General features: G+C 36.1%; 1 protein-coding gene across 5 annotated transcripts; it reads left to right on the top strand.

The window, feature by feature from the left end:
- Positions 1-919: 919 nt before the first annotated feature.
- Positions 920-22,678, top strand: RLT2 (Homeodomain-like transcriptional regulator). 5 transcript variants are annotated; one of them, XM_088215485.1, is made up of 19 exons: positions 928-1,698; positions 1,792-2,280; positions 4,519-4,598; positions 5,589-6,011; positions 6,089-6,178; positions 6,257-6,421; positions 6,504-6,726; positions 7,143-7,243; positions 10,850-10,936; positions 11,099-11,251; positions 11,353-11,508; positions 13,905-14,114; positions 14,183-14,582; positions 14,703-14,860; positions 14,944-15,501; positions 16,641-17,267; positions 17,659-17,763; positions 20,038-20,301; positions 21,555-22,678. In XM_088215485.1, the coding sequence occupies exons 1-19, from the start codon at positions 1,581-1,583 to the stop codon at positions 22,380-22,382; spliced, it is 5,235 nt and encodes a 1,744-aa protein (XP_088071611.1). In that variant the 5' UTR covers positions 928-1,580; the 3' UTR covers positions 22,383-22,678. The 5 variants fall into 5 exon arrangements, with proteins under 5 accessions (XP_088071612.1, XP_088071608.1, XP_088071611.1 ...); XM_088215484.1 differs by having other exon boundaries at positions 14,183-14,588; positions 14,706-14,860; XM_088215483.1 differs by having other exon boundaries at positions 929-1,698; positions 14,183-14,588.
- Positions 22,679-23,617: the final 939 nt, after the last annotated feature.

Genomic DNA, 23,617 nt, shown 5'->3' with positions numbered 1-23,617 from the left:
TTTACTTAATTTTCACAACTTTGAACCTCCAAAAAGGTAGTTCCTAAATATGGAGATGAAAACAACTTTAAATTTAAACAAATTTCTCTAAAAAATTCGTACTTTTTATTCTTCTATAAAAAATATCTCGAGATTTGTCGTTTGATTTTTCACATATTACAAGTTAAAGCTTAGAAGACTTCCTAATTTCCCTCATTTAATTCATTCTCAATATATTAAACAAAGTATTCCAATTATTTAATTGACGGCATTTAATTGACAAATCTCTTAAATAGAGATTTGTCACCATCATGCCTTAGCTTTATTTGCAACCTACGTTGATTTATAGTGTATGATAATTTTTTATTTATTTTATTTATATTCAACAATAGATGGTGTAATTTGACAAAATATTATATGAATTGAGAAAAAAATCATTAAAATACGTTCTCATTATTTGCAATAAAGTAAATAAAGTAAACTAAATTCTGAATTTAGTCCAAACATTAATAAAATTAACCAAACAATAGACCGATGATGGTACGTAATTCATATTTAAAGTAATGTTTAATTTCTGGAGGTAAAATTAATGTTTTTCAGTCAAAATTATTATTTGATGGAGCATTAGCACAAAAAAAAAAAAAAAAAAGATTAAAGAAGTATAATAGAGCGCGTGGGACGCTCCAGAAAGGAGCGTGAAGGGTCAAGCCTACGAAGTGTTGACAATCAAAACAGCGTCGTACCGAGATGAACAACAACCAACCAGCGGAAGAACCCAAAAAGATCAAAACCAAAAAAAAAAAAAAAAAAAGAGAGAAAGAAAAACGTTTTAGTTATTGAAATAAATAAATAAAAAAAAAACAGACGCCACAAAAACACAAAAACCAAAAAATAAAAACAGATTTGTGAATCAATCGAGATTTCAAAAAGAAAAGCAACACCTGACAATACACCAAACTCTCTCTCTCTCTCTCTCTTTCTCTTTCTTAATTAATTTTACTACATATTTTTTAAAATTTTCTCGCTACAAACACGAGAATAAATTTTACAGGTACAAAAACAAAATCATTTTTATTCGAGATTTTCAAAATAAAAACAAAAAAGCAAAAAAGCAAACTTAGAAAAAAAAGAATGGAAACGACTCTTTCTTCCTTCAATCTTCCTAATTTTCTCATCCTCTTCTCGCTCTTATCGTCTTTCGTTTATTTTAATTATTTTTATTTTTCAACCATCAACAATCTCTCATCATTATTGACAAGATTACTTCTACTATTGGACGGATTGCTGTATTTATATTTATGCTTTCGGATGCAACTATTTCACATTTTTCCCCAGATCTCACCCCACATCTCAATCGTCGCATTTCCAGAGATGAATCAGAGACAGAAAAAACGGGGTTTTTCTTTCTCAATTCCTCCTCCTTTTTCCTCAGACGCCATTGATCTTTGATTTCTTGTGAACTCTGTTTTCGGTCTCTCTAATTTGACTGAGAAGCTGCTCCTCCGGTTGATTCACAGAGGGGGAAGGGGGTCGGATTTAATTTTTATTTCGATTTTGATAATTTTAGGGTTTTTTTTGGGGTGTTTTGATCTCCTCCGGTAATGGAGGCAGCTTCTGAAGGGGAGAAAAAGAAGCCGGCGCCGGAAGGAGGAGAACCTAGGTCTAAGAGACAAATGAAAACTGCTCTTCAGCTTGAAATTCTTGAGAAGACCTACGCAGGTTTGTACTTTTATCTTCTTTTTTTCTATCACTCAAGTTCAGTTTGATCTTGAATTTTTAATTAAATTTAAACTAAATTTTTACTGCTTGCAGCGGAATCTTACCCCTCGGAGGCGACACGAGCAGAATTATCGACGCAATTGGGACTATCTGATCGGCAGCTGCAGATGTGGTTCTGCCACAGGCGTCTCAAGGATCGGAAAACACCTCAGGCTAAGCGACAGCACAAGGATTCCCCCTCGCTGGGTGGACTTACCGCTAATGGCAATGAAATTGTAGCGGTTGAGGCGGCCAATGAGCATGTTCCAGGCTCAGGACTGAGGTCCAGTCCCTTCAGTCACGGAGGGGAGTCGAGGAGACTGGTTTTGAGGCCTGGAGTGGCCGTTCCGAGGATTGCTGGTGTTGTGAAGAGGTACCATGAGCCACCGCGGCTGCCGTCGCCACCACCACTACAGTTAGCAGCAGAGCTTCGGGCCGTTGCATTCGTGGAGGCGCAGTTGGGGGAGCCGTTGAAGGAGGATGGACCAATTCTTGGGATGGAGTTTGATCCCTTGCCGCCTGGTGCATTTGGGGCGCCCATAGGTGAGCTTTGCCTTGCCCCCCAGGTTCTGTTAGCAAATTTGTAGTGTGATTGCATCTATTGAATTGGTTGCTTCAAGGGGAATTGTGAAGTTTGAGGTGGGCCTTAGCTTATATTTCTGGACCTAGGTTAGCTAGTAATGAATTTCTCGGAATAGCTTATCAAACTAAGGGAATTTGTCTATGAGGTTATCTACAAGCTTAACTGTGTGCAAACTCATTCACGCAGTTGTATTTTTCGAATAAGAATGCAACATGCCCTTTGTTTCATAGCAACGAGGATTCTGACTTGAAGAGCTAATGACAATCTGAGGATGTTTTTCTAGAGATGATCCACCTCAGAAGGGGTGCATGCAAATTTAAGTTTCAAAGTTAGGTTAGAGTATACCTGGCATTTGTGTAATGAGATGGTGATGGGGGTAATATCTGCAAAGGAATACAGGCTTAGTGTAAGTTGGGTTGCAACATGGCTTAGTGTAAGTTGGGTTGCAACATGCCCTTTGTTTTCCTCTGCCAATATTGAGGTTATTCATTTGTTAAAGCAGTTTCAGTTAAGGATCTGCATCTTCATCAGAGAACTGACCTAGATCTTTTTTTGTACTGCTTGGGGTATGATGAGGTTATGATCTTTTGGCGGTTAGATGTAGTGCTTGTGGAGTTTTTTACTCTCAACTCATGAAGCTTAGACTAGCAGTTGTGACTGCCATACTTGTGTAGAGTGCTTAGGTTTAGCTCTTAGAAAGGTTAGGGTTTTTTAATCTCATATATGAAATTTTCTCATACTAGGTCCGTGGGAAGAGTTTCCTTCATAGAAACTCTGCTGATATCTCTCTTTGGTGTTCACTTTTATGCTTCCATGTTTCAGCTGTTTCCAGTTCGAATTATACAAACATTGCTTTCAAATTTTTATTGCAAAGGTCAAATGAGGTCAGGTGGGGGCAGATTGATGGTCAATCATTGAACCCCTAATATTTCTTGAAATACTTTTGTTATTTGTGCCTAGAGTTTGTCCATAAAGTTGGATTTTGCTTCAACAAATGCTTTTCTCTACTAAGTGACTGGAGGCCAGAATGTTAGCAGGAATATCATTACGAGAAACAGATAACTTTAGCTGGAAGAGCTTAAAGCAAGAGTTTATGAGTGACGAATGTATAGGCAACTTGACGAGTTGAACAGAAACAATCTTGAAACAGTGTCTTATAGAAACCTAACTTCAGCTAAGTTTTCCTTCATTAACCACATTTTTGTTATGGTTCTCCTAAATAATCTCGGATTGCCATCCCAGCTACGGCTGGTTACCCTCGTTGCTCATTGTATGCCAGAAAGGTACTGTTGGATAGGGCATTTGCATTTTGGAATTTGTCTGAGAATTTCAAATATCAAAACAAATGGTGTATACTAATCTTGTTTCTGTCAGAAGCAATAGATGATATTGGAAGAAATTATCCAACTTTTTCAATACTTGTATTTTAAACTCTAGTTCTTTTAGCAATCACCTGGTATGCAGAGACCTGTAGTTATTGCATTGACTAATGCATACTCTGCAAAGTAGATTCACCTGCATAGTGATGAAAATTTGGCATCTCAGCCAAAGCTGAAAATCCGTTTTGGAGGAGAAATAAATGAGGGTGAGAAGAACAATATTTGTGTTTTACCTACCTCATCAAAATATTGCTTCTTTCTGGTGTATGAGAAGGGAAGTCATTTTCCAACTATCTCATTTCTTGCTGTCTTTTGAGAACGAAGAAATAAGAAGAAAGAAAAGGACCTAAAAGGAGGAACTGGAAAAGTTTTTGACTGCCCTGCAACTGAAAGAAAAACCATTGGACTTCATTGGTGATTTAGCACATTGGTGGTCTCACATGGAAAGGTTATCAACTTAATAGCTGGAATGGATTTTCCCTTTAGAAGGAAAATCTAAAAGTTGGAACTCACTTGCTCAAAATTTTATATGGTTTCGTATTTTCTGAATCAGAATGCATTAAGAAATTTGTAATAGGTACTAAAAAGTAGTTGTGGAGAAACCTGGTAGGCTCTTGTTTCATTGAATTTGCCTCTTAATAACTATTATCATGTAGCTAAGCACACCTCGCGGGAATTAAATTCTGAATCTTCATCTTGTCATCAATTGCATTAAACACTTAGTGCTAGTGGATGTATAAAAATAATTCTGATACAAACAATCAATGCTAGATTTCTTGTCTTGCATCTCATAAGGTTTTTGTTCTGTGCTCGGAGCAGCTACATCATTGCACCATACACAATCTGGGCAGGCTTTCGGGGCCAAAATATATGATCATCCTGATACAAAGTTAATCAAGGTTAGACTTGTTCTCTTTGTTACATGGCACAAACAATTTCTATATTGTCCTTTCTTTTTTTCAAAGCTTCATTTTGGGTTACTTCCGCCCATGTTCAAGCTTGATGTGATACTGTTGCTCGTGTTTGATTTTTCCATTTTCAGCATTTCAGTGTACAGGTCTTTTAAGGATTAAGGTCATTTCATCGCACATATATGTAACAGTGAAAGTTTTGATTTTCTACAGTAACTGTTTGAGTACAGAGCTTATGGAACCCCCACTCCCTCCCTACCGGGAAATAAAGTTGGTCCGTGGATGGGTTTAGGGATGGAGTTGAAAGCATGGAACAACATGTGATCTGATAGTTGTCAAATGGTCCGTCTACTGGGGCTGTCTCAATATGCTATATGATAGAGACAAATTCTTTGTTGGGGTGAATGAATATTAATTAAGACTCTAGCCTTAGAAAGTCTTGTTAGTTCCAGAAATTTAACCTACATCTGTAAGTTTAGATATACAAGATACACTCAGCCTTCATATTAACTCCAATTAGATTTAAGATTTCTGTTTATCTTTTATTGAAATTATCTTTTTTTCCTAATTGTTAAGGTTTAATTTAACATAGATAAATGCTTTGTAGAAAAATTACTACTTTGTGATTATTGTAAACTAAATTGAACTAGCACAATATGAACGGTTGAATTTTTTATTCTTTTGGGATTGTTGAATTTGTTAACCAATTGATGGCAATTAGTATACACAATATATTTTGTGGTTTTTTTTTTAAGTTACATATATTATTTTGAAAGAACTGATCTCAACTTTCTTTATCAAACTAAATTGTAGTTGTCCTACTTTGAAAAAATAATCTTTAGAAACAAATTGATAAAATAATTCATCATGTTCATTCTGATCATGCCTGATCTATGCACCATTTTGGTTGCTCTCTTTTACATTTCCTAGTGATACTAGAATCTGAAATAATTGACATCTGAATGTATTCATCCTCAGGGTTCAGGCAGGATACTTCGTGAATACCAGTTTCTTCCGGAGCAGCCAAGTGTTAGAGCTGACCAGTACGAAAGAGTTTCTTCATCCCACCATTATGGCTCACTGATTGAGAATTCAAATGCCAGGTCTTCAGTGACATCTGCTGGTCACTTATTGCTGCATGGGGATGAAAAAATACCCAGTGGATATGGTTTTCCAACTCAGGCTTCTAATTTGAATCTTCTTTCTCAACAAGGCAGGCAGGGCTACCTACTGTCTTCTGGAGAGTGTGACAATGTTCCACAAAAGAATTCCTTTACAAATACCCCTATGGATGCAAATTTTGGTACTCATCCGATTACTGCACTGGAGAATCCGTTTGTATCTTCAGACAGAAGGGTTATTCATGATGAGGATGTTTCTCGAATGGAAAGGAAACGGAAGGTACTTAATTCTTTGTGGTGGTTCCCATTTCCGTAGCTATTGGTTAGTACTTCATGTATGTTAATTATCTGCTGCAGAGTGAAGAAGCAAGATTAGCTCGAGAAATTGAAGCCCATGAGAAAAGGATCAAGAAAGAGCTTCAAAAACAAGATATTTTGAGGCGAAAGGTCTGGTTGCTATCATCCTGTTCTCTGTTTCACTTATATGTTGTATGCTAATTTATCTTTGTTATTTTGTATGTTAAGAGAGAAGAGCAAATTAGGAAAGAAATGGAGAAGCATGACCGTGAAAGACGGAAAGAAGAAGAAAAACTTTTACGTGAAAGACAGCGAGAGGAGGAGAGATATCTTCGAGAGCAGAAGCGTGAGAAGGAGAGAAAGGAGAAGGTCTTGCAGAAGGAATCTATTAGAGTAACTTCAGTTGACTCTTATCATGAGTTGTTTAATTATACTTGATAAGAGTAAAAGATCAAGACATTGTCTATTTGTTCAGGCTGAGAAAATGAAACAAAAGGAAGAACTACGTAGAGCAAGGGAGGCAGCAAAGCTCAAAGCTGCAAATGAGAGAGCTCTTGCTCGCCGAATTGCTAAGGAATCCATGGAACTTATTGACGATGAGCGTTTGGAACTCATGGAATTAGCTGCATCAAGCAAGGGGTTGCCTTCAATTGTCTCTCTTGACTTTGAGACACTGCAAAATCTTGATGCACTTAGAGGTAATGTAATTCTACCAGCAGCTTTCTCCAAGGACTTTTTGGAAAAAATATTTGCTTTCAGATAAGCAAATGAACTAAGTATTCTATTAACAAAAAAGATTTATCCTACCATTTGTTATATCCATCACTTGGGAAAAAGTTCATTATTTTTTCATTTGAAACCAACTTATTTTCCATCTTTAAAGAAGTTTTTAATTTTTATTTTGGCATAAGGGATTATTTTTTCCCTGTGATTCTATGTGATCCTGAACAGAGTTTCAGTTGTTATTTTGTTGTGATTCAGTGCCCTGAATTGCATTAATCTGATCTTGGTTGTTTCTGACGTGTAAAGTTTATACATAAATATGCATGCATGTCAAACTTTATCCTTTTATTTTTTCCCCTCATCTTCAGCTGACAAATTGTCTTTCTTTTAGATAAGCTGAGTGTTTTCCCTCCCAAATCTGTCCAACTCAAAAGGCCTCTCCCCATTCAGCCATGGAATGATTCTGAGGAGAATGTAGGAAATCTTCTTATGGTCAGATTCATTGTCCCTCCTGTTACCTTTTCCATGCATTTCTTGATAAGAAATATTTTATAGCCTCTGCTAGTGTGTAAGATTCTCAGTTTAAGATTTTAAGGATTCTCTCAGTACTCTTCTATTGAAGCATGGCATGAGAATATTTTCAACTATATTGTATCATAAGGTTATAGTTGATTGCATCAGTGACATATGAACCAGAGATATGCATAAACATTATGAGAATATGCACACTTACGTTAGAAGCAAAGTAAGTACCTGCACAGATGTCATTGGACAAATTAGGTTAAATTTACTTACTACTTGGTTTAAACTAGATAAGTAGACATCTCACCTAAAATTTGCGATATAGGATTTGATGGGCTTTTGGTAAAATTGTAACTAGGTATATCACTAAGGTTCTTTACACATTACACCTACATTGAGGTTGATTGCATCATACAACCACCATTCATACATGGTTATGAAGCATAGCTCTTGTGAGTTATCTCAATTGTTGTACTCTTTTTAAAGAGACTATGGAGTATTTATAGGATTTCAATCCTCATCTAATTATGGTTAATAACTCTAGTAAGGAACTTAAAAGAATTAAAATAATAAATAAAATCCTAATACTACTTAAATCCTAATGCATCCATATTATCACAACAAATACCAGATCTGAGAGGAGTGCAATTATAAAACCTATTAAAAAACAGTATCTCAAAAAAAATAAAACTAATAAAAAGCAGAGTCATTTGCGGAAGTATAGGTGTAGAAAATGAGTTGGCAGGATAAGTTATCAAATTATCCGGGGTTCTGGTTAATGAATGGATTGAGGGAGACGCATTAGCTCAATGCCTGAACAAAGTGGCGATGTGATAGGCACTCAGTTAAGTTTGTTTATGGGAGAAGGGGAACAAAAGGGAAGAGGGAACTGATCGGTGAGCTGGCAGGGCAAGTTATCAGAAATACCCTTGCTTGGGTGCAATTTTTTAATTTGAAATAGGAGTTAGTTAGACCTTGTGACCAGGGAAAAGAGAGAGGGGAATATATGAGAAGAAACATAATTGAAGGAGGTAGGTATTTAACAAACATGTAATACAAGGGAGGTCGCACTCTTGAAACTGCTATTGTTTCTTCTTTTTAATCACCGTTGGCAAAATTCCACAAGAATACCACCAGTTTTGGTACTCTATTTGCCTTTATTTCCTTAAGTATTAGCATTCTAGTATCAGAGTCAATGATCCATGATGGTGCAGGAGAAGTTGGACATGAGAATTGATTTGATGGAACATGAGATAGGTGGAATGAAGAAACAATTACAAAGATTCCTTGGGATCGAGTATTCTATCGAGCAGTTACCGTGAGAAGTTGTCTGAGCATTGGATGCGGTGGAAGGGAGCCAATTGATGATCTCATCTCTAACGAACCATTGAACAACAATAGGAAAGGCGATGGAGGGCAGGGGTATTGGATAGTATGATGGAGGACTCTGTGCACTTGCTAGAGTAATCTCTTAAAAGGAACAGATGGCAATTAGGACAGAAGGAGCGCCATGGGCGAATAGTGGAAGTTATAGAAGTATCCAGTGGGGGATGGGAGGCGACAGACCCACCGGTAGTGGGAGGAGAATGTTTGGCTGGCTGACGATTGGAGGTGCTGATTTTTCTAGGGATAGCCTCAATGACTGAATATTTCGAGCTGATCATTATTTCGAAATTAATAGAATGCCCTTGGTGGAGAGGTTGTTGGCTGTGGGAGTGAGCTCAGATGGTGATGCCTTATCCTGGTCCCAATGGATTGAGGCGTGAGCCCCGTTCATAGATGAGAGGATTTAAAACATCGCTTATTGCTGCAGTTCTGGCAATTGCAAAGTGGAACGTTGCATGAGCAGCTTTTTAGGCATATATCAGCAACGAACAGTGGTCCAGTAATGCAGGGACTTCGACCTCTTGTCTGCACCACTTCAAGGTTTGTCAATGGAGGTCCTTGAGAGCATCTTTATGAAAGGGCTCAAGCTGGAGGTAAGAGCTGAATTGCAATTGATGAGACGGGAAGGACTAGGCCAAATGATGGACCTGATCTAGCTGATTGAAGACAAAATACGGTGCTTAAAGGGCCAGAAAGAGTTATTTCGAAAAAAAGGGCCATGAGGAGAATGAGTTAATACCAATCCATATGCAAGTCTATGGGAAAAATATAGGAGATCTCATGCACAACTCGTGATCCTGGGAGAGCAACCTTTAACTAAAGAAACTCCAAGCAGAAGATTATTAGAATCGGAGTGGTTGAGGGGAAGAAATAAGAGATTATGTTTTAAGCGTGATGAAATGTACACCCAGGGACACCGTTGCAAGAACTGTGAGCTTCGGATGCTACTAGTCTTTGATGACGAAGACAATGGCAGTGAAGGGCAACTAGGCGCCACATAGGCCGAGGAGTCGGTAGTGGAAAGTAATGTGATCATTGAGTTATCCTTAAATTCAGTGCTAGCGCTCTCTATGTTGAGGACTATGAAGCTCAATGGCATCATCAACGATACCCAAGTTACCATGCTCATTGACTGTGATGCAACCAATAATTTCATTGGGTTAGATTTGGTGGAGACCTTGAAGATAATACTAATAAACACCACTAGTTATGGGGTGGTAATGGGCACTAGGGTGGCGAAGGGAGGTGAATATGCTGTGAAGTAGTAATGGCAATGTAAGGATTGATGGTGGTACATGATTTCCTTCCTCTTGATTTGAGAAGCATGGATGTGGTGCTAGGAATATAATGGCTGGGTACATTGAGCAGCATAGGGGTCAAGTGGAACCAGCTACTAAAGAATTTTAAGCTAGGGAAGCACCATGTGGTGTTACAGGGGGATGCAACTCTCAACAAGAAATGTGTTTCCCTGAGAACAATGGTCAGGGAGATTCAACAGGAGGTCAAGGCATGCTAGTCGAGTTCGGGAGCTTGACTTCCTCCAACAATGAAGAACAAGTTATTTCCATGGTTTTGAAGGAACTAAATTCTTCCTCAAATTATAACTTCTTTTTACTAATTTACTCAAATTATTACTTCTTGTTACTAATTTACTTTTTATATCACCAAAAATATGATTGGACTTTTTTGTTTTGTCCTGTTCTGTTATTGTTGTGAAAGTTCTGGTCCAGTTCTGCAATTTGGTAGCACCAAACACTACCTACCTAACTAAATCTTTTGTGCAGCAATGTTTTTATCCATTTGATATGTTTTTCTTCTTAATATACTTGTACTATGCTCCATCTATCATGTGCATCTTAGCAATGTGAATGATGAGTGTCATAGCCATGTGACTGCTGCTGTACTAATAAGGAACAGAAATAAAGAAAGGGAACATGTCGATTATGTAGAGCCAGTCAATTTCTAATGTTCTCTCAAGTGCACTCTGCACATGTGCACCTTTAGGCTTAATGGTGTGTTTTTCCTTCAACAGCTTGGTTCATCTTTGTTAAAGGATAGAGACATGTTTGCATAACCTGGACTCGTTCGTTATTGAAGGACTTTGTTGATAATTGTAGACTGGCAATTTTTAACATGGTTATGGATTTTTCTTTACGAGATCTGAGTTTTAGCTTTGATTTGACATTATAGGTTTGGAGGTTCTTAATTGTCTTCGCAGATGTTCTTGGACTTTGGCCTTTTACTTTGGATGAGTTTGTCCAGGCTTTCCATGACTATGTAAGTTCTTTTTGACACAAGCTATTTACTTTCTTTTCCTTTTATTTTTTAATGAATCTGAAAGGAAATCTATTACAAATTTGATGCCAATTTCTTTTGGAAGTTCTGTGTGCCCTTGTCTTTATGATAGTCATGCAAGCTTTCAACTCTCTGAACTATCAGGACCCGAGGTTGTTGGGTGAGGTACATATTGCTCTTTTGAGGTCTATCATTAAAGATATTGAAGATGTTACAAGGACACCTTCCACTGGACTTGGGGGAAATCAAAACGGTGCTGCTAATCCCGGAGGTGGACACCCTCAGATTGTTGAAGGGGTAAGCAGTTCTTTATTGGCGTTTACTCCTGCAAATTTGTTTCAGTTTCTAGCAAGATCTTAGTACAGTACCTAATTGTTAAATTTTTTTGTTAATATCAGGCATATGCATGGGGCTTTGATATATGTAGCTGGCAATGCCACTTAAATGCCTTGACTTGGCCTGAAATTTTGAGGCAGTTTTCTCTCTCAGCTGGATTTGGACCTCAGCTGAAGAAAAGAACCATTGAGCAGGTTTATATTCGTGATGACAATGAGGCAAGTTTCGTCTTCAGTCAATTCTTTCAGTGCTGGAAGTTGCAGTTTTCATTATCCTTTATTTTTCTATTTGGATTACTTTTGATGCATGCTGTATGTGTGTGTTTGTCTTGAAAGAGCTAAAATTTGTTCAGAACCCACATTTCAATTTTTTCTTTTCCTACTTATGTATATATATGCACACTAGCTTTTAAGCATGCTACAAGAACATTAATTTATATATATATTTTAAAAATATTCATTTTATTAAATTAAAATTTTGATATTTTCAACTATAATTTTAAAAATTTAAGCATTATACTAAATTAAATTTATTATTATTAAAATATGTAATCATTAGATTAAAATATTTAAATTATGATTTTTATATAAAAATATATAATACACATGAAGCTCTTCTAATAGAAGTATTGACACTAAAAGAAAAAGAAGTATAGACATTCTAATTCCATGAAATTTTAGTATAATACTTAATTTAAAAATTTTAGTTATTAATATTAATTATGAAAGAAAGCATTATATAGAACGCACTGTTAATATGATATATATAATCAAACTGAAGTATTACATAATCACAAGATAACAAATTGGATAATATTTTCTTCACATATATTATTTTCACCATACAGATATAAATGATTCCTCAAGGGGCATTCTTTCTTCATTTATATATATCTTGCCATGGGTGTTGGAAACATAATAACTTTTTTTTCTTAGGAATCTGATTCCTCTGTCTCTCCAGACATATGCTTTTAGCTGTTATTCTGCTAAATGCAAACTGTGGTTTTTAAAGTAAATGAAGCTCATAAAGCTTAGAAGATTCTGACCATTTGTTACATATATATATATTTTTGTTTAATTAATAATTGGTGCTCCACATATTAAAAAAAAAAAAGCAAATAATAATTTGGTGCTCCACTTTTGGTTTTATTTTTAAAATGATCCTTGTCTTTTAAACCTAAAAAGTGAGGACCAAACTTTTAAATTTTGACCCGAAAAATCCTCCCATCCAAATAACTATTAGTTTTAATAAATTTTGCCACCTAAGCACCACTGCCACCTAAGTGCCATGTCATTAAAGAAAAGAACATGACACTCACACAGGCAATGCCTAGGTGTAAACTACCCATCCACCCACCGGACCAACCCGACTTACTGCCTATCCTACTGGAACATGGTCCTAATTTCACCATATGAAACTATTTTCCTTTAAGCCCAAAGTCACTGCCATTTTAACTGCTTTGAAGCCTTGACCTGATGCTATTAAGGAAGAGAAGAAGAAGCTTCTTTCAGTTGGGAAAGAAGGAAGAAATTCATCAACTTTGCAGCCCATTATATTAGTAGTAATCTGGTGTAGTTTTTTGGGAAAGTGGAGAATGGGTGATGAATGTGGTGACGATGGATGCAGTGATGATGATAAGGCAAAGGGAAATAAAACAATAGGACTTCTAACAAAATATCTTTCTTAATGGACCTGCAAAATTCAGGTTCGATTTTGCAGAAACACACACAGAAAACACATTTGTAGTAGAAACTGTTCCACATCCTTCCTCCATCAGTAGAATCTGTCTGCAGATTTATGCCATCCTTACAGGGATGGAAGTGATTCTTTTAGCTCCTCACTAGTTTCAAACTTGTCTTAAATGCTTATGCCTCTTCTGATGACAAAAGATCCTTTCAACATCTTTTTTGTTCATCTTTCTACAAGCATCTTATCTGCTTCTTTTATCATCTCCCCACCAACTGTTTGTAGGATACAAACACAGCGATTGAAAATCATTCTGTGCTCATGGAGCACTAGTGATTTAGAACATTCTTTGCATTTGATTGGTTCATTTCATTTTGTGTGAGAGAAAATTTTATGTGGGCTAACACAATTCTTATTTGGTCCAATTAAGATAAGACGGTCTTGTATTAAATGTAGAGGGTTTTGTGGTCCAGGAGCATGCACTAATTTCTCATGCCAAAACCCAAATCTTGCTTATATGGCGGTTAGATGGAAAGATCTTTTGAATCTAATAGCTTAGTTGGATGAAAGGATTAGGTCAAAATTGAAAAGTGATGTTCTTAATTTTTTGGTTTAAAAGTCGAAAAGCTATTTTAAAAATCAAGACAAAAATTTAAGACTAAATATGGAATAGAGCGTGTTTTTTTTCTTTTCCAGTTTTCTTCATCCACTACTAAAATCATCTATTTTCTGCAAGGCTGCTGTCACCCATCTGCTTCCTGAACGAAAGAGCAAAGATTGTGTTTTTGTTAGAAGAAAAAAACCGATAGTTATGATTGAATGTGGATTGGGGTTATATCTTCGGTCTTTTCTTAAAAAAAAGGGAAATTCAAGGCAAGTAACCTCATAAAATTGTTGATTTTTTATGTTTCATTTCATGTGAGTGTAGGGTAATGATGCTGCAGATGTAGTTTCTACTTTACGCAATGGAGTGGCTGCTGAGAAAGCTGTTGCTAAAATGCATGAGAGGGGTTTTTCCAATCCTCGCAGATCTAGGCATTGCTTGACTCCTGGAACTGTTAAGTTTGCAGCATTTCACATCCTTTCTCTTGAGGGAAACAAGGGCCTGACTATTTTGGAAGTTGCAGATAAAATTCAGGTAATGATAAATTGGTGAGAGTCAGGTTCGTTTTGTTGTCCACTTAACCATTTCGCTTTTGATCTTAGAATTCTGGACTGAGGGATCTTACTACAAGCAAGACACCGGAAGCTTCTATTGCTGCAGCATTGTCAAGGGACACCAAACTTTTTGAGAGAACAGCTCCTTCAACTTATTGTGTGCGTACTCCCTACAGAAAAGACCCAGCTGATGCTGAGGCAATACTCTCTGCAGCTAGAGAGAGAATCCGGATATTTAAAAATGAAGTTACAGAAGAAGAAGATGGTGATGTTGATGATGCTGAAAGAGATGAAGATTCTGACAGTGATGTAGCAGATGATCCAGAAGTTGATGATACAGGCACTGATTTAGATCCTAAGAAAGAGGCTTACCAAGAAGTAGAAAATGACAATGCAAAAACTCCCCTAGGACATGTAAGGGGGAGCATTGCGGTCATAGAAGCGCCACGTGAGGGTTTGTCTTATTTGCATTCTGAAAATTTGAATGAAGCAAAGCATACTGCTGCTTCTTCTGATTACTCTGCAGTAGCTGCTGGAGTATGTAATGTTTCTCTCTTTCTTTATCCAGAAGATGCTGATATTGATGAAAGCAATCCTGGTGAACCATGGGTGCAAGGACTTATGGAAGGGGAGTACTCAGATCTATGTGTTGAGGAGCGTCTAAATGCACTTGTTGCTTTAATTGGTGTGGCTATTGAAGGAAACTCAATTCGACTTACTCTTGAGGTATCACTTCTGATTTTTTAGTGGACTTTGGAGAACTTTAATGGATGCTTTTTTTCGGTAATCTGAAATGTAGATGCTTTCAGGAAAGGTTAGAAGCAGCAAATGCTTTAAAAAAGCAAATGTGGGCAGAAGTGCAACTTGACAAACGTCGTCAGAAAGAAGATTATGTCATGAAGACACATTATTCAGCATATGTTGGGAATAAATCAGAAAATCTACTCACAATTTCCTTGGGTGAGGCTAGACAAAGCCCTGCAGCTACTGCTGATAAAATTAATGAGTTAGCATTGGTTCCTGTTGTTCAGCATGAACGACTATATGATCCACAGAATGACCAAAACTATGGTAATAATATGCCTTCTGAGGGTAACTTGCAAATGCAGGATACTGCTGTTGGCCTTGATAATTCTGCAACTCAGCAACCAGGATATGCTGCTGAAAAATCAAGATCACAGTTAAAATCATACATTGGTTACAGGGCAGAGGAGATGTATGTATACAGATCATTGCCTTTAGGTCAGGATCGTAGACGCAACAGATATTGGCAGTTTACTACATCTGCCTCTCAGCATGATCCTGGCTGTGGTAGGATCTTTGTGGAATTACATGATGATCACTGGAGAGTTATTGATTCTGAACAGGTATCAGTCTTTGACTCATATCTTTTAATTAGTTTGTAAACAAATCATTATGTGGATGTATCTATTCGATGTCTCTTCTGTGCCTGTTTGCTGCTATTGTTACTTCCTTTTTGAAAATGGAAGATAGTGATGTTCCTTATGTCAGCAATACTTAGAGTAGGAAAAAGAGGTATACTTCTGCCTCAATACAATGAGGCTTTGTTAATGATAAGTAAGGTACAAGAACCCATTTAATCTGGTCCCACTCTGCTGATGAGTCTGAAATGATAAAAGTAGTAATTAGAAAGGATTGTTGGGTTATATCTCATCTGCCAGTGAATCTGAATTGGTAATAACTGCAATGATTGGTTTTGTTCTTTCCACTGAAAAAATAAGTGTTATCTACCATTATAACTATCATTACTTTTCTGTTCTTCTTCTAGGAGAGGTGTGGATACTTTGTTTTATGATATTTTGTAATATTCATACCAAGTACACAAAGGAAAACAGTTGAAAATTAACCGGGCAAGGACAGTCTGTCTTTAAAAAAAATTTCCCTAATTTCCATGGCAAACATCATTAGTTGATAGACAGATTTTATGAATCCAAGTACTGTCTCTGGGATCTGTACTTGTTTTGGTCAGAAGGCAATAGCTTTATCTAACAAGCTTCCAAAATGGTATCTCTCCTCTCAGCTGGGACACGCAGATTAATGGCTTCAAAATGCCTATTTATAGTTTAGTTAATTTTTAATAATAAACCATGTCTTTAACTAGGAAAAGGCTTTTTAACCTTTTTGTCCTAGGTGGCTATGTGCTCTTGGAGGAGATGGGAAATCTTTGCATCTGTAGACATTTGATTTGGGCTTATTAGAGCGGGATCCTTTTTTTTTTTTGCTTATATGAGTTGGTGCAGTAACAAGAATATTTCTAATAGAATATCTTTCACATTCCCTGGAAAGAGAGTTTGTTAATAAACTGATGAATAAGTCTTCTCATAAGTCTCTCATGATCAAATAGATTATGTGGTGTTGTGATGGTCTTTGTTCCATGTCCCTGGAACATTCGCGAGTTAGATATTTTATGTTGTTTTGTTTAGTTAATGTGCTTCCATGATTTTGCTTGTGTTGGCTGCATCATTTTTCCCTTATGTATATGCAGGATTTTGATGCTCTATTGGCATCTCTAGATGTGCGTGGGGTTAGAGAGTCCCATTTGCTCTCAGTGTTGCAGAAAATTGAATCATCCTTCAAGGAGGCTGTTAGGAGGAATGTGGTGCTTCCAACCACACAAAGGCAAAGCGAAGCTACTGTTAAAACCGAACCTAACGAAATGTCTTCTGGCTCTACTTGCCATTTAAGTAGTGATAGCCCTTGCAGTACTTTGTGTGGTTCAGATTCCGATTTGACTGAGACCTCAACAACTTTCAAAATTGGGCTTGGGAGGAATGAAACTGAGAGAAATGATGCCTTGAAGAGGTATCAAGATTTTGAGCAATGGATATGGAGAGAATGCTTTTATTCATCAAAGTTATGCGCCGCTAAGTATGGGAAGAAAAGGAGCAAGCAACTTCTTGATTTATGTGATTACTGCCATGACATTTATTATTTTGAGGATACCCAATGTCCCTCTTGTCACAGGGCTTGTGGTACATTGAAGAGCGAGTTCAAGTTTTCTGAGCATGTGGGTGATGAGAGATGGAAACTAAGTGTTGACTCTGTTATGCAAGGATCCATTTCATCTCCTTTGAGAATTAGATTACTCAAAGCACATTTAGCATTGGTTGAGGTGAGTATCTTCTATATTCTCCTTGAATAAACCATGTAGGCATTTCTTTGAGAAACATTGTTTTCCACATGGCAACCAAGTATCTCTATCTATTCCATTATTCTTTGTGCTCCCAAAATTTAGATAAATTGTTGAGCTTCACTTGTTTCTTTGGTTAATAGGTAACGAACACAGAGGTAACCAGTAAATTTCTCCTTTCCCTTAAATGAGAAGAGTCCCATCGTTGTTCTCGTGACAATGTTACTTTACTGAGCTAGTTGGCATTCACAACTTCTCTTTATTTTGTTTCTCCTATTTCTTTCCTCAACCCAAAAACACCTCATTCTCACCCTTCGGTTTAAATTTAGAATTTCTTGATACCCTTGATAGTGTTTCCTATGTGGCTTGGCAGGTTTCTGTTCCATCAGAGGCTCTTCAAGATATTTGGACGGAAAGCTATCGGAAGTGTTGGGGTCTGAAGCTTCTTTCCTCAACATCAGCTGAGGAACTTCTTCATGTATGGTTTTTCTATTTTTTTTTGGGCCCCTTTTCATGCATGCATTTTTCTGTACAGAATGTTTAGATTGGGGGAAGTTGAGTGGATGGGGGGGAAGGAAAGAAAAGGATTTTCACTTTCTTTTCCTTGTTTGGATAAAAAAGATTGATTAGTAAAGGAAAATGAGGGATGTTCAACATCCTTCTGTTTCCTTAAAACTCCTAGTTTTCTATTTTTCCAAGTTGGAAAAAAAAGGAAGGGAAAGGAAAACAACATTAAAATTTTAAAGGAGAATTTTCTATTTTATCCTTACTGATAGCTTGTAATTCTGTTAATAAAAGAGAATTTTGACTATTATCTTATAATTAACTATTTTTTCCCTCTATAAAGCTAAACTGGAGATAATAGTATGACGGTCCTTTCTTTTCCGTAACTTTTTAAATTTTTAGCTAAACTGAACATGATAGTATGTTGGTCCTTTCTTTTCCTTAACTTTTTTAATTTTTAGTTATCCAAATGGGAAATATGTATTTCCTTTTCTTCTAAATTCCTGTACTATTACTTCACAAAGATGGTGTTAATGTTATGCATATTTATCTGAAGCTTCAGGAGTTGCTCATTGTTTCTAGTCTCGCGGTGGTTTTTTCCCCCCAGATTTTCTAGTTTTATTGTGTGTTAGGGTAATGGCTTGACTTTTAAATCTTTGTATGGCATTTCATACATAAGATCTTATTATACCACTCTATTTGGAACTCTGGACATTTGTAAAAGAACTTGTTTCCAGCATTCAAACACCTTAAGTAACAGTAAAAATGGAAAGAGAGTGGCAATTTAAGTAAAGCAAAGGAAGAGTAGATGCAGAAAACAGCAACCAAGATGAAAGTTTCTGGAGAAGGGAAGATAAGATGAAAAGGCATGGGATTCCAGTTTTCCTGAGCCAGTTGCAAAGATGTACATATGGAAAAATTCTGGAATCTTTTCCATTGAGATTCCTTTTATGCTAAATATGTTCATCCTATTCTCTCTTGGTTTCTCATTTAGGCCATTATTTGATTTATGTTTTCCGTAGTTGCTGCATCATAGATTAGGGGTCAACCGCTGTACTACAGTGTGAAGATCTTAGAGAATCTATAAACATTTTGTTAGAGTTGTAAATATTTTTGCATAAAGGTTGCACCTCTTTGGTGCTCTTTGAATATCTTGAGTTTTTCTTCTTAAAAAAAAATAGTTCTGCCCCCAACATTTTTCCTGTTCTTTTTTATGGTATGAGTTATATAATATGATCCTGTGTCCAAACTCCAAATAAAGCACTGCTAATGAGTAAAGCTAAAACAAGATGTTGGTGGATGGATTACTAGAAGTGCTTAATCTTAGTGAACTAAAGAATGATAGTGGATAGCTCTTTGGAAGTTGCAGCTGCAATGCAAACATTAGCTACATAAGCAGTATACGAGAAGGATGTCTGTTTCCCAATTCCTGCAACTGAATGGATCACTATGGACCTTGATGTCCTTGAACAATTTGAAAATTATTTTACCATAATTGGGAACCCAATAATCTAACAATTCATGGTTTTTGTTACAAGAATAGGGCCGTACGTGTGTTTTGAATGCTGGAGTGAAAGAACTAGGATGTAGTATTTCAATCTTAAGGAGTATTTACATAATTTTGATAATTTATACATTATTCTTTTAGAAAAAGAAGATAATTTGTATATTAACCACATTTAGTTTTTCTAGGAAGTATTTAGAATAGGTTATTATTCTCTATTTGGCTAGAAATCCTATTTTGTCATTATTTTCTTATTTAGGCACTATAGACCCATAAGGTTGTTAACACACTCAATAAATATATAGGTAATTGTTATCATGTCTCTTTACGAATAAAATATATTGATATTCTCTTATTGATTTATTTCAAAAAAAGATATGTTCTTGTTGATTAAGTGCCTAGCAACCCTGTGATTGAGGTTATAGCTACCCTGTGATTCTGGTTGTTACTTCTCTCACTTCCTTGGATTGTGGATTGTGGATTGTGGATTGTCAATTACAGAAATAGTGAACTGGAATTATTGTACCTTATCTTTTCTTAACAAAATATTTCTGTGCGACATCAATAACTTTAATAACAAAAGGTTGGTCATCAGTGAAAAGCTGCATTTTCTTGTTTTTCATGTACTTATGAGATAGTACATAAACACACACAATTTCTTTTCACTACCCTTGTAAAATTGCTTGCTGCTTTTTTTTTAAAAAAAAAAGATTGCTCACTGCTTGAAATCTTTGTTTATTTCAGATTCTGGCACTTCTAGAGGTTGCCATAAAAAGGGACAATCTGTCTTCTAATTTTGAAACAACTCGCGATCTGTTGTGCTCGTCTAAGTGGTCTGCAATTGCTGCTAGTGATCATACTTTTTCTGAATCAGTTCCTGTGCTTCCATGGGTACCAAAAACGATGGCAGCTGTGGCATTAAGGCTTATGGACTTTGACTGTTCCATATCGTTCATTTTAAATCAGAAAACAGAATCTCCAAAGGAGAAGGGAGCTCGGAACTTCATTGTGAGTAATCTTTCTTTACATTATCCCTATCATGAAATATGCAAGATGGATAGTTTCTTTATAAATATGTGAAAGAGACAGGGAGGGGAGAAAGGAAGAGCGAATGTCCCTCCTGTTAGTTATGATGAAGGAACGTTCCATCATTTTTCATATAGTCTGTGAGGATATATGAGGTTGGTGAAAGAGTGGACTATGGTTAGGAATGAATATTGTCCCACGGTTCTTTTTAACATATTATGTTCAATTACATGTTCGAACTTTTAAAAGAGGACTAAACTCAATGAGGAGGGTGGGTTTGAATCCACCTATGATGCTTGGCACTACGCCACTATAGTGGAGGAGCTTGGGAGATGCACCCAATTTTGGTAGCTGATGCCACACGGTGTGAGACATAAAAGTCCAAGGCAGAGTTGTCACACATTTTCTGGATGTGTTTGCTGGTGTACTGGAAATATAAATGAAATTAATTAGAAAAGCTTTGGTTCAGAAGTGTACTGTTAGGATCGTTTGATCTTGACAAACAATTAGGTGTGTTGGTGGAATGAGAGTTTTTTCTTTTTTAATCTGAAAGATGGGTGAAAAAAATATGCAATTGATGATGGTACAAAATCTAGTAACTTCACTGTTATCTTGAAGGGGGAATGGGTTTTTGCGGTTCTTCCTGAGCATTATCTCTCTCTGGTTTTTCCAGAAAATTCTCAATTTCTGTTAAATTATTGAAACAAAGAAAATCTATTTTTATCCCTTCTAGGAGAGGTTAATTACATGGATCTTTCCTCTTAAGAAAACAAAACTGACATTAATCGTTTTCTCAGGCTCCTCGTGTTCAGGGGCATAGTGCTCTACTATAAATTGATCTCAGAGGTCCTGCTTAAGAAAGTACGCAAAGTATGATTAGGTTTATTTTGAATTGTAATTAATAGGCTACAGTTTTAACTAATGGCTACTTTTGAAAGTGCCAACTATGAGGGGCTGAAATCTGAGGGCTGTTTTAGCTATTTAAGCAAATAGGCCTCATTAGCAGGCCCTATGTCTTGGAAGGAATGTTGTTACATTCATTTGTAGAGCTTCCTGAAAAATTTCTACGAAGGGAGGATTTTATGATGTGCTTGAAAAAAAGTAATGAATTTGTGTTGTCATATACCATGTGGCTCACTAACCTCCATTTCTACTTGATGATCGTAATCTTGTTTGCTACTCATATTTGATAACATGTGAGATAATTTATTGATTTTTTGTTTTCTATCTTTTAGAAGCTTCCATCAAAGTATACTGTTGTGAAGAACACCCAAGATAAAGAAACATCAAGAACTCCACATACTGACTACCTTCAAGATGCAAACTGGGTTGAGAGAGGGATTGGGATTTCAAAATCTGGCCGCAGAAAGGGAGGTCGCAGACGAGGCTGTGGACATGCTAGTAATGGTGGGAGATCTCAAGGAAAGGTTAAACCTGGCAAGAGAACTACAAACACAGACCGGGGGGCATTAGTACTAGGATGGAAAGGGAGGCAACCTGGAAAAGGGACACGAAAGCGTAGTCGTCGTACTACTAGGAGCAAGCAGAAGCCAGCGAAGAAGTTGGTCATTATTAGTAAAAGTGACAACACCATGGAAAATATGCATGGGAAATCATCGGGAGAAATTGCAAGTGATGATTGGAACACAAATGAGACAACCAGATTGCATGTAGAGGGCACTGAAAATGCTAGCAGTTCAGGAAGATCTGACTATAACAATGAAAATGATCAAGCAACAGGAGATGAATATGATGACTTGATGGAAGATGATTACACTGCTCGTTTTAACAGCAGGTCTGAAGACTTAATGCAAGGGAGAGATTATATTGTGGATGGCGATGGTGATGATGAAGATGAAGATGAAGATGAAGATGGTGGTGGCGATGAGCGAGATGATGGTGAAAATGATGAACAGGAGGGAGACTTGGATGTTGAAGAATACATAAACGAGGACTCAGATGAGGAGGTGCTTGGAAATGGAGATGAGCAGAATGGAGATGCAAACTCATTTCACTACGAAAGTATGAGACTAACTTCAACATCATCAGAATATAGTGATTAAACTAACCAACAAAGCTACTCGGGAGAGTTACAGTGGTGTACATGTTGAGCTGACTCATTTTTGTTCTTTGTTGTAGTCTGTCCCTGCAATCTTAGTCAACTGTATTTATAGAGGGACCGGTAATTGTCAGTAAACAATTTACAATTGATGTACTCCCGTCCTTTCCCAACTTCTGTATTTTTTTCATTATGAAATAGCTTAAATAAACTATTTAATTTCAAAAGTTTGAAAATTAATTATGTAAATGAAAATCAGAAATTTAGTATTAAATCAGATACGTTTCATTTGGTATTTTAGAGTGACGGCTAGTTTCTTTTCCAAGTAATATTGGACATGTAAGTGAGTGAGTCCTTCCAATTTTAGAACTAGTGCTATTTGTTCAAAGGATATTGGCTGTCTTAAACTAATGATAGAATTGTCATGTTCATATTATCATTCAACTAAATGTATTTATCTTAAAATTATTCTTCCTAATGTTTCTTTGGTGAGAGGGTAGGGGGAAAATTTTGATTTTAAAAGGACTTTGAAAATAATTTTACTGTCTTTGATAATTGTTCTTTTGAAAAAATGTTTTATAGTTTGATATTGTTATTTACCCTTACATATCATTGTTAATATCTTAATAATAACACTTTTTAAAAATATATCTTTTTTTAGTATTTAATAATTAAAGTCTGTGTAAACAGACATTTTAATTTATTTTATTATTGTACGTACCAAGAATAATTGATTTTTTTTTTTTTACTGAATACTATAATTCTATGTATATAAAATTTTTAGGATAAAAAAATAAATAGATAATAAATTATAATTTGTGATTAAGATCAATAAGTATATGTGATGTCTAACCTCAAAATAGAATAGATACATCGATTTCCTAACTAATCTCTTACACATTTTTTTATTTACTAACGTATCTTATTCTATTATTCCTAATTTATTATTACGATCAACAAGAATACTATATGGTTTATATATTAACTTGTCAGTATCTCTTAACAAGAGATTAAAATATTTCTGATGAAAAATAAAAATATTAAATTTTGAATAGATGACTTCAATTTTCAGAAAATATTTTAACTTATCAGTCAATCATCCTAATTTTAGAATTAGAGTTATTTATTTAACAACATTGACTGTTTTAAATTAATGACGGAGCTGTTATATTCATACTATCATTTAGCTAAATGTATTTATCGTAAAATTATTTTTCTTGATCTTTCTTAGGGGAGAAG

Source organism: Carica papaya, chromosome 3, assembly GCF_054855325.1.
Source record: "Carica papaya isolate Zhongbai chromosome 3, ASM5485532v1, whole genome shotgun sequence".
Lineage (NCBI taxonomy): Eukaryota > Viridiplantae > Streptophyta > Magnoliopsida > Brassicales > Caricaceae > Carica > Carica papaya.
The sequence above is the reverse complement of the archived record's forward strand: the minus strand, read 5'-3'. Positions and strand labels throughout refer to the sequence as shown.